At 35.1% G+C, this 15660-nt stretch overlaps 1 protein-coding gene across 2 annotated transcripts; it reads right to left on the reverse strand.

The window, feature by feature from the left end:
* Nucleotides 1-5532: 5532 nt before the first annotated feature.
* LOC126725194 (putative disease resistance protein At3g14460) lies at nucleotides 5533-12375 on the reverse strand. Of its 2 annotated transcripts, none has more exons than XM_050429762.1 (5): nucleotides 8725-12375; nucleotides 7726-7903; nucleotides 7255-7609; nucleotides 6739-7094; nucleotides 5533-5992 (listed from the first exon to the last, which is right to left on the reverse strand). In XM_050429762.1, the coding sequence occupies exons 1-2, from the start codon at nucleotides 12268-12270 to the stop codon at nucleotides 7883-7885; spliced, it is 3567 nt and encodes a 1188-aa protein (XP_050285719.1). In that variant the 5' UTR covers nucleotides 12271-12375; the 3' UTR covers nucleotides 5533-5992; nucleotides 6739-7094; nucleotides 7255-7609; nucleotides 7726-7882. The 2 variants fall into 2 exon arrangements, with proteins under 2 accessions (XP_050285719.1, XP_050285718.1); XM_050429761.1 differs by having other exon boundaries at nucleotides 5533-6007.
* Nucleotides 12376-15660: the final 3285 nt, after the last annotated feature.

A 15660-nucleotide genomic window follows, 5' to 3' on the forward strand; every position in this document is an offset into this window, starting at 1 on the left:
TTATGCAAGCATTGCCACATGAATGCCTTAATTCGGGGTAGAGAATCCACCTTCCAAACCCAATAACCCATAAAACCCTCTTCCTCCTTGCTGCACCTTGTGGCTATTGTATAGGCTGAATTAAGCTCAAAATCTCCTCAATTATCTCCATTCCAAATCAGCCTATCTTCCTCAAGTGATGATCTCGTAGAATAAGGCATGTCATTAACTTCCATGAGTATATTATTAGGAAGTTGGAAAGAGATTTTTGACCAATCCCATCCATGCGATCCAAACACATCTTTGACTTTTAGCCTCTCTTCTTCTTCAACAAGGGGACCTTGGATTAAAGCCCTTAAAGGGTCCTTTGTAGCCCAATTGTCATACCAAAGGCTTAGATTGCTATTTCGCCCCGGAATCCAACTTATGCCTTTGTTGAAAACCTTACTGCCCTTTTGTATAGCTTGCCAAACTTTAGAACAAGGGAGCTTGTCCTTGTCCCTAGCATTTAACCTCCGGCTAGTGCAATATTTGCTTCTAAGCACCTTTCCCCACAAGGCATCCTTTTCCATTTGAAATCTCCAATTAAGCTTTGCAAGAAGAGCTTGATTCCTTCCCCTTGCAGATTGAATTCCAAGGCCCCCTTTCTCTTTAGATTTTGTCACTTTGTGCCAACCCACCCAATGAGTTCTTCTTGAAGATTCTGAAGATCTCCAAAGGAAGTTGCGATTAACTCTATCAATATCATCCAGCAACTTCTTAGGCAAGGCCGTGCATTGCATGACATAGGCAGGAATGGCAGATGTAGAGGCTTAAATGAGTACTGTTCTGCCTGCAAGGGATAAAAGGTTGGCTTTCCACCCCGCCAACTTCTACTTGACACTTTCCAAAATGAAGTTTAGGTCCTGATTGTTGCCTCCATGATGCTTAATAGGAAAACCAAGGTACTTTCCAAGATTTGGAGTTGACTGGAACCCCAAAATATCGCACAAAGATTCTCTTGTGTTCACATCTATATTTGGGGAGAAATACACTCTAGACTTGCTCTCACTAATGGATTGTCCCGACTGAGCACAAAAGCTATCAAGCACATCTCTTATTGGGGAACAATTCACATGGTCTGCCTTCGCAAAAAGGACCAAATCATCCGCAAAAAACAAATGAGAGAAAGCCACCCCACTTTGAGAGCTTTTGACAGGAACCCAGCTCTTTTCACTGCAATTTTCTTCAATGAGATGCCCAAGGACTTCCATACAAAGTATAAAGAGATAGGGTGATAGTGGGTCACCTTACCTGATTCCTCATGAAGGAAAAATGGGCTCAACACTTCCACCAATAAAGAGAATAGATGTGGATACTGAAGACACACAACTCATAATAAGGTTCACCATATTGTGGGGTAGATTGACGTTAATCAGAACTTCTCTAATGAAAATCCACTCAATTTTATCATATGCCTTTTCTAAGTCCACTCTAATGGCCATGTAACCTCCCCGTCCCTTTTTATTACTAATAGTGTGAATCAACTCTTGGACCACAATAGCATTGTCAACACTTCTCCTTCCCGGGACAAAAGCAGATTGGAGGGGGCAAACCCGATGGACTCTCTTCCAAAGGTTCTTATCTACTGTAACTCTCTCTGCCCTTTGCTTCCTAATGGCCTCTCTTCCTCACCGCTATCTCTCTTCGTCCCCGCCAACAGTCCACTACAAATCATTCACTTCTTCATCATCAGGTCTCACTTCTTCAACCAGATTTGTTGTTGCCATCTTATCTGCCAACGGCCCACAACAATTCTGTTGTTGTAATTTGGATGAGTTCAAACTACAAACTGTGTTCTAGTGCAAATTCATCCATTTATGGTTCAATCTTATCCTATTGGCTGTATCTTTTATACATCACACAATTATAGGGAGAGAGAGCCAACATATATATAGAATTAGTCCCATACAAGTGAGACATATTTTTATAAATCTACCCAAAGAAAGAAAAGAGACATATTGATGAAGAGAAGTAATGAGGCAGATTCCAAATTCCTGTGAGTCATTGAGAGAGAGCGCTTTGAATTTTATTGATGAAGATGAGTTCAAGAAGTAAAAGATAGTTGTTCTATGAGAGATGGAAATCTGGAGATTTCCAACCCGTGAAGAAGAGAGAGAGAAAAACAATTGTGAATTTTGTCAAATCAACCAACCATGTGCGTCCCACAATTTTCACAATATTCCATTTGTGTCGCTCAAAACTATTACTTAAATTCTAAATACACCTCTCTAGTGGTTCTCTAAATATATGTTTTAAGCAGCACTAAGAGCATTCGCATTCGGTTTTGATAATGTCTTAAAATGTATAGTTGTTATATATTTATGTAGGCGTTATCTCCTTATTACTATGCTTAATTTGTATAATTAAGTCATGATTTGCATTAGTCCCTATTATTTATCTTTACATAATTTCTTGAATAAGATGTCATTCATTGTGTGTAATTTTCTACTTTCAGGAAATTATGTGAGAAAGATGAGTTTAAAGGAATTTGTGAGAGAATGGAGGCCAAACTAGAATTGAAGTGGAGCTAAAGGACCATGCTTAAATGTCTAAGGAGATGTAGCTGGAGCACTTAGATTGTCTACCATGATTGGAAGCTTCAAATAAGGAAAGAAATCAAAGAAGCAAAATCTGAAAATGAAAAATCTGATTTGAGCACTGATCAGTATTTTGGGCGTATCTCTCTCCTCAAAAATCCAATTGATACAAGGCTAGATGGGTTGGAACTGTGACTTAAATATCTACAAGTTTACAGTTTTGAGTTTTTCGAAATTCTCAATTTTTGAAGGCCAAAATTAACTCACAATTTACTGCTGTAAACCTGGATGGAAATTAAAATAGTAAAAGTTTTATTTTCTTTGGACACTTTTTAGGGTTTTGAAGGGAGGCTGTGTAGAACGAATTTTGGAAGAGAAAACCTTGTATTTTTTTTTTCTCTAATGGCAGCCTAAACTCTTTGCTAGGGCTAGAGGTTATGTTTCTCCTATACGGTATGAATATTCAATGTGATTCTTTCTAAGATTTTATCAACAACATATTTGATTGTTCAATTAGATTTCTTTTGATGTATTAGTTCTTCCATACTTTCAATAAGTTCAATCATATTTTTCTTATTATTTAGATACATTTCTAATAGTTTCAAATAGAAATCAAGTTTTAAAGTGAATGAGTTTTTTTGAAAACTTTTCTAACCACATTATTAATTTAGGTTATCATACGTTCTTGAATTGTCTCAGTTTAACCGAATCATAAGTATTTAATTGTATAAGAACAATCAATTATGAAATATATATTTTCTTAGATCACAAAGAATTTCATATCGATATAGGGAAACACCCCGATGCCCTAGTATTTATATTATTGATTTAAATCAGTTTTTATTATTTTTGTTAACAATCACCAAGCAAAATTATTTTTCTTCTTTACCCAAATTTTTGTTTAATTATATTGTCTTTGAATCTATCTTGCTCCTTGTGGTTTGACCTCGGTACTCCGAGAATTATATTGCTACGATCTCCTGCACTTGGGAGTAAGCAAGCAGGTTTCTACAAAAAAAATTATTTTATCATATCAAAAGTTATTTTATCATTTATACCATATCATTTTACAACACACCCAACATTTCAACTTTTATTTTCCTATACAATACATTAAAATAATATATCTATCCAATAAAATATATAACCTAGAAGTGATTGAAAGAGAGAGAGAAAAGTGATTCAGGGAAAGAGAGAGAGAGAGAGGAGAAATTAATAAAATATAGAGTTTAAGTTTTACAAGTTGCTACAGTATTGTCTTATATGTCTTATATGTTAGACGTACTGTAGCACTATTGCAATTTTTTTTTTTTTTTTTTTTTTTTACAATTAGCAATGCGGATAAAGCATATTTTTCATGCTTTGATGGTAAAATATCTCAACATATGCAATATACAAGTGCGAGTGTAAATGCTCTTCTATTGAGTACTGTTATCTAAATACAATACCCTTACCAAACAACTTTCTCCAGAGTGGGCCCCACGGTTTTGAGCATTAAATCATAGAAAACACTCTTCAAATGCCCTTGCCAAACGGAACTCCCCATGTGTTGGCTAGGTGATCTTTGAAGAATAGGTTTTTTTTTTTTTTTTTCCTTGATTTAAGTTCAGGCCCCAAGCTTTTGTTAACGTTTTCTTACAGGAGGTTTGTCTTGGTTCTAACATGGGCTCCTCCTAAGTTCTTTGGTTGGTTCATTAAAAGTTCTACATATATTTTTTTTTTTTTAAAGTACAGTAGTTTTTCTTTTTGGATATTTTTTGAACGCAGATGCGTTTGATTATCGAGAAAATGCAAGAAAAATTAAAAGAAAGTATAAAGAATATGAAAATTTTGGGTTATTTGGATTTTTTTTTTCCATTTAAATACTAATGTGACATATTTAAATATTAAATAAATTTTTAATTATCAATTTATTTTAAATGTGAGGTTAGTCACAATTTTTTTATATAAAAGTTATGCTGATATGATAGCATAGCAGTTGATATGATATGAAAAATAAATTTTTATTGTTATGTTTGACACATCAACTTTTTCCATCCAAAAAATAATGACGGGACTAAATTGACATGATATTAAAAAAGTTAAGAACTAAATTGACACAATTAAAATGTTAAAAACTAAATTGAAATATGTTCCAAAAGATAGAAACTAACTTTGTAATTTACCCATAATCTAATGTAAGTGTTTTTAAAAAATTGTCTTATAAAATAGAAAATGTATATTTTTATATTAAAATAAATATGAATATTTTTACAAACTGATGTATTGCTCTAACTAGTATGGTTAATTTGGCCCCACATTTGCACACATATCCATGTATGCTCCAAATAAAATAGAGTTACAGCGTGATATAATAGCATCATCTTAGCTATAAAAAAAAATAAATAAAATAAACATGATCTAACATTTAAGACCACAAATTATTTCATAATTTTTTTATCACAACATTGACATGACACACTTTAAATAGTTAACTATCACTTATACATGGATCTTTTTTTTTTTTTTTTTTTTTTTTTTTTTTTAAGCCTAGTTATTGACTTTCAGAGGCAAAATTCACTGTTTATAAACAGTGCATGCACTGTTCACACACTGTGCATGCATTGTTCACACATTTAAAAATATTAAAAATGGATCCCATGACACTATTCATACATTTAAAAATTATTTTGCTACAATGTTTTCAGTTTTCAGTTTCAACAACAATAAGTTCAACCCAAACATACCCTATTACATCACAATTGTGGCAAAAACTTTTGTAGTACTATACTTTTTTCACAAAGTGTCTTCCTTCGCAGCATGATCCAACATTAAATAGCCTGCCATACTTTACCCAAGTCCAATTCCGCACACGCATCTTGCACAAACAAACCCTTAGAAAAATCTGTTAGTCAACAAATACATTGGTCAGCAAAGGACTCTTTTGAATGGAGATTTTTTAGAATAATCTGTTAATCAACAAATACATTGAGCATTGACAACGAAATGGAGATCTTTTTTATAGAAGCACATATTTAGAAGAACAAGCCTGAGGAATTGCAGACCACCCCTCTGTGTACGGGAAGAAGCAAGCAGGAAAACATTCTGATTCATTAAAAGTAACATCAATTAAATTTAAGTATCCAATAAAAGAGAGAACAAATCAATTTGACAACTAGCTGGTTTCTTAAGAACATGTGATGAAGAAAACAGCGGATGAGAACTTGGTCTATACTTTTGGCTCATATGATCACTTCATCATTGATATGGAGTAATGAGCAGTCTTGTTCCATTCTTTCCCTTCTTCATATGGTAGTATGGTACCTTTCCTTCAAAAAAAGACAATACCCAACTATGCTTAGTAAAGAAAAGGAGGTAGGCAGCCCATCTTCTGGCTGGCACGTACTTGAGCTCAAGGCAGAAACTGATTATGGCACTGATCTTCAGCCAATCCTCTTTCGAGTATTAACCTGTGTCAGATCAGATGGGAACAGAGATGGAATTTGATAAAAGACTTCCTTTGGGTGGACGAAAAACCACAGTACAATAGCAAATTCATCACGGCCTAATGCCATCAACGTTTATTTAGAGAGTAACAATCTCCTAGATAAGATAACTAGATAACTATTCAAACATTCAAATAGAGATAAGATAACTAGATAACTAGACTACTCAAATAAAGATAAGATAATTGGTAGTAAAGATAAGAAGAAACAATAAGGACTATTAAAGGTTAGGCATAGTTTATATTTAGCAGGACTCTCATGAGACATTTACGTGTGTCACCATCGTCAATCATATTTATTCAAAAATAAACCTTACAATAAATATAAATAAAATCAAACATGAAGTAGTTGAGTTCAACAAAGGACTTGACCCTAAAACAGGGGCTTTCCACATTGGAATTTTAGCTTGTATATTGAGCTTATTGTCCATATGTAGGCAGGGGATGTGAGCCCTCTTGCACCACTTTTTTCCCCTTCTTTCTTAGGTATTGTTTCATAAATGGACATACAAGTTCAAAGAAAATAAATTAATTCAATAAATATATAATTGGTCTTGAAACACACATACACGCGCACAAAGTAAAAAATTACTGGAAATAAATCAAATAAGAAGAAAGCTCAATAGCATCAGAAAAGTACCCAAAAAACAAAGTATGAATTTAGGAATACTTCAGAAGTCAATTGAACAAACTCACATGGCAATTGATAAGATCTAGAGGCCATGATCATTATTAACATCCTATAAATTGCCAAAGGGAGCCTCCTGTCAAATCTAGGAGCTAAAATTGGAGCTATAAGGCACAATTCTCTCCATTGCTCTTATTCTCTGACCCTCTCTACTAGTCCACCCAATACATCAATGTACATATGGCAGTCCAAACTTGGAAGTAAACAGAACATGCTGGCAGGACAGACATCATTGCATTGCATTGGATGTAAATTTAGCTCTCCAGAAGTTTTGATTGCAAGAGGTTCATTTTGTTGGTAGCAACCACCTCAAATCTTACACCAGCTTTGGCCTCAACATTTTTCTCATTTTGTGTCTTAAAACCTGAATAAGAGCTGATAAAGATTTAGAAATCATTTATGATTACAGGACCAAAAATCAATTGAACAAACCTAACCACCACTTAGCATCTCTCGTTTTTAAAGTGTATTTGTAATTGCTGGTAATGACATGAGAGTGCCTTGATCTGTCATGGAACAAGTACCTGAGCAATCTTGGGCCAATTCACCCCCTTCCTCCCTGCTGCCTTTGGCACCATCGTCTCAACATAGGACAATTTAAAATTTATAGTTCTTGGTAGTAGTGGCAGCCCCAACTGGTTAAGGTCAGCAAGAGCAGTCATGTACTAAAGCTTTTGAGTTCTCTCTAGTTGGAAAGAGAAGAAAAACCCAAATACAGCAACCTGTCCTCTGGAGAGGACTTCCAATTCCCATCCACCACCAATTTCAAAATCTCAAAGAGAAATAGTCTTAGCAAGTCCTCTCCACACACAAGCAGTGTTTCAGCTACTATTAGAAGGTAAATAAGTAGCACTAGCTTTCAACTGCACCAGTGCCTACCTGAGATTAAATAGCATGCCATTGCCCATGTCAAATTGCAATATACTTAAAATACTCTTTAACTAAAATACAAATGTCTTAATCATCAAATACATATGCTGGAAAATTTGCATTACCTTAGCTTAATCCATTGCTGCAAAAATCCTTTTTTTTTTTTTCCTACTTCACAAGTCCATAGTAGAAATGTAGTGAATGTATAATAGGCAATAGAAGCTCCAGCAAGAATGGGAGGACGAGCTTTTACAGTGACTTGAAAACATATCAGACAGGAGTTCATAAACAATCCAGAAGGCCCTGCAGCAGTGGCATGAAATTGACAGTGAGTGTGTGAGGCACTTGTTATTCACAAGTAAAAGTAACATTGCAAGAGAAAAGGCAATGAAATGAGAATCTATCGTCATGTTGAAAACATTTGACAGCATCTCTGACACAGGTGTGCCAAAAAAAATTTACTATCAGAATAAAACTTTGGTTAAATAATTTGAAGAAACAAGTTTCTTCTCTTTTTTTTTATCAACTCATTAAACATATTGATTGGTCGTTTGCAATGGTAGGTAGGGTGGAGGAGACAAGAATTGAACTCAGGACCCCATGCTTTAATACCATGTTAAATTAACAATTCTCTCAAGAACTTAAAACTATTAGGAAATAATATATTTAATCATTTAATCACATGTTCTAACAGTAGGCTCATCTGTTTTTTTTTTTTTTTTTTTTTTAAGAACATGTTCTTTATGGGAAAATGGATTTTTCCTTTATGCAGTGCAGACATTTTTTTTTTTTATTGATTGTATAATCATACTTTCAAGCTTTTAATGTGATATTTACCTGTATAAAAAAAATAAATATCATACTCTAAAGCTTCTCATAAAAAAATTTATATTAAATAGAATTTTTTTAGGTAAAAAAATTTAAAAGATTGATGAAGTTATTTTTATAGGAGTTATCATGCTTGATGAATTTCAAATGCCCACTAAAGAAAAAAAAAACTCTTCTTTGAAAAGAAATTTTTGGTAATCATAGAAAAACTAAAAACTTTGTCTGTAACTTGATGGCAATTAACAAAATTGAGCAAATAAGCAGAAGAAAAGTTAATATTAGAGTAGAATAAGTACCTGGGCAGAAGTGTTCAATGACTCATAGCTCATTACTATGTTGGGGATGTGAGCAATCTTGAGCCAGTCTTCCCCTTTCTCTTTTTCACAGCGTTGTTTCAACAAAGGACAACCCAAGATATGTAATTGAGAAAGAGAGGTGGGCAAGCCTTCTTCTGGTAAGCACTCAAGCTTATGGCAGCGCTCAATGCTCAAGGTTTTAAGAGAGGCGAGGTGTTGAAACCCCTTACCGTTGAGTGATTTCATATTTGAAAAATCTAAGATAGAGAAATAGGTAAGAGAGGGAGGCAGCAACACCTCCTCTGGAAAGGAATCCACTTCTTCATATTTATGGGCAATGGAGAATTCTTTGAGAGAGTGGAGACTTTGCAATCCCCACTCCATGCGACAGGAAATGAGTTTGTTGCAACTGGAGATGTCAAGTTTTACCAAATTGGAGGGCAAACCACCTTCAGGAAATGATTCCAATTCTGGACAGTCTAACAGTTCCAAAGTTATAAGAGATGGGAGGAGGGTGTGCATCCCTTCAGGTAGTGATTGTAACTTATTGCAACTTTCAACCTTCATCTTTGTTAATTTTGGGGCACGGAGTCCTCCACTAGGAAAGGATATGAAATTAGGGCAATTCTTGATTTCTAAACTAGTGAGATATTCGAAATTTTCACAATCATATATTATGATATATTTGAGCTTAGGGAAAAACTCTAGTGACATTGAATCACAAACACCCCTTACGGTCATACATTCAAGTGATGGATAGTAATGACCACTTGCAAACTGTATTTTCCAATTCCAGAGCAATTCAATTTCATGGAGGACAGGAGCCCTAGGAAGTGAAACAAGCTGCTCACAACGTCTAATTTCAAGCTTGGTCAAAGAGGGAAGGCAATTGGGTAGAACGCTTAGCTTGGGAGAACCACTTATGTGAAGCTCTTGAAGACGAGAGAAAACTTCATCTTCGAATGTAACCCATTCTTTCCATTCTAGCATGTAGGCAAAGCTTAAATACTCAAGGGATCTGAACGGCTTAATCGTAGAATAACCATTCCCGTAGAACTCACGACCCACAGCTACAACTCGTACCAAACCATAAATTTCGAGTTTCTTCAATGTAGGTAGCTGTCCAAGTGGAGGCAATGCGAAGCAATACATACAACTGTCAAGCTTTAAGGATACCATATTCAGGAATGAAGAATCTCCTAACCAATTTGGAAAGCTTGTACCCCCATAATATTTGATGGTGAGAGAATTCAAGTTTGTATGAGGACACAACTGCTCAAGTAAACTTTTTTCCTTTATTGAATCTTCAATGTAGCGAAGAAAATCCCATTCCAACACCAACTCAGTTAGATCTTGCTTATCCTTTAGCATAACCTTTGGAATCTCTGGATCATCTATAGTGCAATGAACGTTTTCCAAGTTCAATATAGACAATTTTCCAGAAAGATGATGAAGCTCCCCTAACTCTCTAATGCTAGATCCACCATGTTCGCCCACAACAAAAACAGGCAACTTTCTGAGTTTTTTTAATTTACCCATTTGTGGTGGCATCTCTTTCATATGACTTCGAGAATTATCCAGGTGGCGCAAGTTGATTAGTTTACCCATGTTGATCGGCAAATTGGTGATTCGTGACGACAATATCAAGGTTTGCAAATTATACAATCTACATAATGAATCAGGCAAGTGTGTGATATCAGTGCCATAAATATTCAAATAACGTAGATGTTGCAAATTACCAATAGAAACAGGCAACTCCCTTATCTCCCTTATGTGCACACGTTCAGACCATGATAACACCCGCAAACACTTAAATGTACCCAACAAGTCATCCATCATCTTTTCTGTTTTGTAATATCCATTAAACCAAGCGCTTGAACATGCTTTTACCAAGAAGGTTCGCAGACCCTTAGCTTCATAACAAATCTCAAATTTCTTATAGTCATTATAGTAAGCTCCAGAATATAAAAAATAACGTATCTTTTTCGTTATTACATTGGACTCATCATCTAGTGAACTAAAACAAACTTTCCCAGATATGGATTTTGCCAAGTCATTGATAAGATCATGCATTAAGAAACATGATTCAGACTTATTTGATTGTTGGAAAAATGACCTTGATACTAGATCATTAAAGTATTCTTCACCTATTTCTTCAAATTCCATAGAATCCATATGCATATCTTCTTTGGGTTGCTCCAATAAACCTTCTGCCATCCATAACAAAATCAACTCCTCCTTATTAAATTCATAATCTTTTGGGAAAATTGAGCAATAAGCAAAGCATCGCTTTAAATGTGATGGGAGGTAGTGATAGCTCAATCTTAAAGCTGGAAGGATATCAGTTTTGGCTTCTGGTAAATCCCATATATGATTCTTCAAAATCTTTTTCCAATGAGTTGGGTTTTTATTTGAACGTAATGAACCTCCAACTGTTTTTATAGCTAAAGGTAGGCCTCCACACTTTTTGACAATTTGTTTACCAATCACCTCAAAGTCTGCATAGGACTTTCCATTTCCAAATGCATGTTTTACAAATAAATCCCAACACATGTCATCTGACAATTCCTTTACACAATGATGAGTTGGAATAGTCTGTACAATTGATGCAGCTCTTTCACTCCGTGTGGTAACAATGATCTTAACCTCTTGTGCCTCACATTTAAAAACTTGAAGAAGGTCATCCCACTTATTATAATTCTCATTCCACACATCATCTAAAACGAGAAAAAATTTCTTCCCCTTCAAAGCCTTTCTAATTTCTGTTTGCAACGTAGTCAAATTTTTGAATTTACAAGGAGACAAAGTGACCTCCTCATAAATAGTTTTGAATATCTCAAAACTATTAAAATTTACTGAAACGCAAACCCATGCTTTGAGGTCAAAACTCTGATCTACTCTACTGTCGTTGTATACAAACTGAGCGAGTGTTGTTTTACCTATCCCGCCCATACCCACTATGGGCACAACACATATCTCATCGCTACTTGCCTCATTTGATTGCAACAACCTAAATATCGCTTCTTTATCCATTTCTCTACCAAAAACACCACTTTTTTCTTGGCAAGAAGTTGATATTCGTGGTGATGGTACTGGTACTCCACCAGAAACCTCTTTCAGACCAAGGACACCCATTTGTTCTATTATAAATTCTAAATTTTCCAGTATCTTTTCAAATTCAGATGAACTAACAGAAGAAGGGATAGGGTTCTGTACCAGACTAGTGCCGGTTTGTGATTGTGAGTCAGCTTCTATCTTGCATCGCAAGCCTTCATAGGCAATCTCATCGAGGAGTTCATCTGCATCATAGACAGCATCTTGAAGCTCGTCCAGCCACTCTTTCACAGCTGGGTCTGTAATCTGCTTCTCCTCCGCGTCATTAAGAACCACGTTAGCAGATAGCAGCTTTATCTTCAACTTTCGCAGCAATCCACAAATGTCTTTTCTTCCCTTGAGAAAGTCTAGGACCTCGCGAGAAGCCACTCTATCAAACGCCACCTGGAGGAACGCAGATAGAAATGCCCCACCGACCAAAGCTCCGGCCATGATTTCTTCTTAATTTGCAAAAGACTTGAGTAGTCAAAGCGTATACAAGAGAACTCTGGAAGCTCTTGTGAATCAAATGTGAACCATTGAATCGATTCAACGGGTGATTTTACAGTATTTTTCGTACTGAATAAGAAATCTATACCAAAATCAAAGAATAATTACGCGTGGTGGATCCCACATGCGGAAAATGTTAGGGTTTTTATTATTATTTATTTTTAAATATTATTGAAAAGGTTAGGTTCATAGGATTAGAAACTAGTGCAATATCACCTTATCATCTCTCACAAAAAATAAATAAATAAAAACATTTTACTTTTTTTCACTTTTACTTTTACTTTTTTTTTTTCACTTTTTTTCTTAACTTTCTCAATCAATAGTTAAGACCATTTTTCAAAAAATTTTGTTAGTTAACACAGTTTCGAAATTATTAGGAAATTAACATCTCGAGTTTGTTAGACTTGATTTTCTTATATAACTCAAGTACTAAAGACTCAAGTTCTTTGATCTAGCCACATTGAAATCGAGCTCAGAAGACTCGAGTTTCACAAAGAATTCCTTTCATTGCCTTCAACCAAATCTAGCAAATTCTTCCTCTTCATAGGTCTGATCCGATCCAATCAACTCTAGCAAAACCTTCCTCACAGTTTTGATTTGATCCGAGCAAAACCCAAGTACGATCCGTTCCAATCAAAACCTTCCTCACAAACCTAAACCCAACACCTCATACCAATCAAAGCCAATCGAAACCCTGCAAACTCAAACCCAAACCCAACAAACACGTCACAACTCATCTCGATCAGAACCTACAAACCACAACCCAACAAACGCTATTCATACCCTCGGACTAGAAGAGGAGACCTATACCCACCTGTTCTCATCTTAATGGCGAATCAGCGATGGCTTTCCCAATTGGGAAGGTGGTTGTTCTTCTTGGTGTAGGCCTGTCTTTGCTTTCTCTCTTTTTCTCCAGTTCTCCATTTTTTTTTTTAATTCTAAGAGCCGCTCTGATATCAATGTTAAGATTGTGATTTTTGAGTTTGAGAAGAAGAAGGAAGAAGGAAGTAGAGAGTGGGGCCTTTGGTTTTTCAGACTAGGAACTCGAGATTTACAAACTCGATTTCCCCCCAAGAAATAGAGTTTTTAAGACACAATTTGCTAGCAAAATCAAGTCTAACAAACTTGAGATGTTAGTTTCCTAAATAGTTTGAAAACTGTGTTAACTAACAAAATTGTTTGAAAATTTGTGCTATTTTGAAAAAAAAAAAAAAAAAAAAAAAAAAAAAAAAAAAAAAGCCCAACTAAAGCTCAAATTCAAAAGCTGACTCTCGTTAACTCAAATGTTAGACCACTTTTCCTTATCTTTTTTTTTTTTATTAAAAAAATAAATAATTATTCTCTCCATCATCACCTAAACGCTCTCTCTCTCTCTCCCCAAATTCCTTCTCCATCTCTCTCCTTTGTTCCAGACCCTTTCTCTCTTTCTTCAATCGTTTTTAGCCCCAACCAATTCTCCCAATTTGTCTCTTGTCTCTCATGGTCCCACCCATCCACCACTTTCCACCGTTCCACACATCGAATCCCTTCCCTCTCTATTGGTGCTACACCCTTCAAACCTCTCTCATTCCACCACTCCCATCCCCCACCCACACTATAGTTGCCGAGAACCACCCCTCCAAACCCTTCATTTTGTGGCAATCCCTGTGTGATGAAGATGATTATTTTCACAATTATATCTGTGATGAAGACAAAGACGATTCTTTTTGCAATTATCTCTATGACAAAGGCAGATGATTTTGTTCATGGTAATCTCTACAACGAGGACAAAGACAACTGCTAAACCTTTTTTGAGGTTTGTTTTCCATTAACAAATTTGAGATTATGTGTGGTTTTGTTAGTTCTATTGTTGTTCATTGTTTGTGATTGATTTTCGAAGTTTGAATATTGGAGCTTGCCTGATGTTAGTTGAGTTTTGTAGCCTCAAGTACTGGTGGAATTGTGTCTAAAACTAATGTTGTACTGTCTATTTAATTTTCCTATTAGTTTTTGTTAGTAGTGATTACCAGTGATAGTTGGGTTTGTTGTAACTAAACTTTGATCATGGTGCAAGCTCTTTTTAAATTTTAGATCAATAGAGAGTTGAGGAGGGACACTAGAAGTTGTGAAGGAGGGTGGCAGGATTCTTAGAGGAGGCTTTGATAGTGGAGTTTGGGCCAACCGTTGTATAGGGGAGTTCCTTGCTTGTTGGGTGGGGTTTTGGGAAGGATTACAAAGAACATAATGAGAATGAAAATAAAAAATTGACAGGAAAATGAAAAAGCCATTACAGACTTGTGTTAAAGCAGAAACGATACACCAATACCCCTAGTTACTACATAATTTAGAGCAGACTTAGGGGAATGGTTTCAAAGTTCAAATTCATGCTTGAGTAGAATGTGGATTTTCATAGTTTGTGGGTAGGCATTAAAATTGTGATGTGTTAATTAGTAGTTTGATAAAAAAAAAAAAAAAAAAAAAAAATTGTTGTACGTATTATATGTAATTGCATTATGCGCTTTCTATGCAATTATTGAATGGGAAACCAAAATTCAATAGGCTGTTATGGTTGGATGGCTTAGTTGAAATCCGTAGTCCTTTATTCGACAATTTGTGAAGCCTTGTACTTTGTATTATGAAATGCGAAGTCACTACACTTGTTCTTAATAGTAGCTCTTAGTTGAGTTTTGTGAAATTTTGCACTAAACTTTGTAATGTTACAACTTTGAGTGTTGCTGGTTCATTTATATATAATCCCCATTATTTAAAAAAAAAAAAAAAAAAACCTTGGGCTATTTGACATGTACATGTGATTTGAGTATTGTATTTTTGTAGAAAGGGAATAGCTAATACAAGCAAAAATACTATGGTATAGAAGCTCTCATATTGCTTTCATCCCTCGATAAATTATCTTTGAAAACTGTATTTACCATTGGCCTTATTATATTTATTCTTTTTAGCATATATGTCATATCATTTGTTTGCATTTATAAGATGCTTATTTATTTTTTATTTTTTATTTTTTTATCATGATTATTTCAACATATAGGGAATGGGAGGGATGGATGTAAGCATGGGTAAGCAAAAAAAACAAAAAGAGAGCCAAGAATTGAAAATGAAGGAGAAAACAAAAGTTATTTCCATTGGACTTTGTATAGGAACGTGTGTTAGCTGATATTCTTAGAGACGAGCACAACTTAAGCCATAATGTAGATATCATTGTTGAAAAAAAGTGGGAGATATTTACCTCAATTATGCACCTCTGCCTACAGTGAATTATGCTAAAAGTGAGAGATATTGCCTCAAGTTTGCACTAAAGATTGGCTGAAATGTTGTTGAATAGCCTTTTTGTTT

The sequence above is a fragment of the Quercus robur genome, chromosome 5, assembly GCF_932294415.1.
Source record: "Quercus robur chromosome 5, dhQueRobu3.1, whole genome shotgun sequence".
In the NCBI taxonomy this organism is placed as follows: Eukaryota; Viridiplantae; Streptophyta; class Magnoliopsida; order Fagales; family Fagaceae; genus Quercus; species Quercus robur.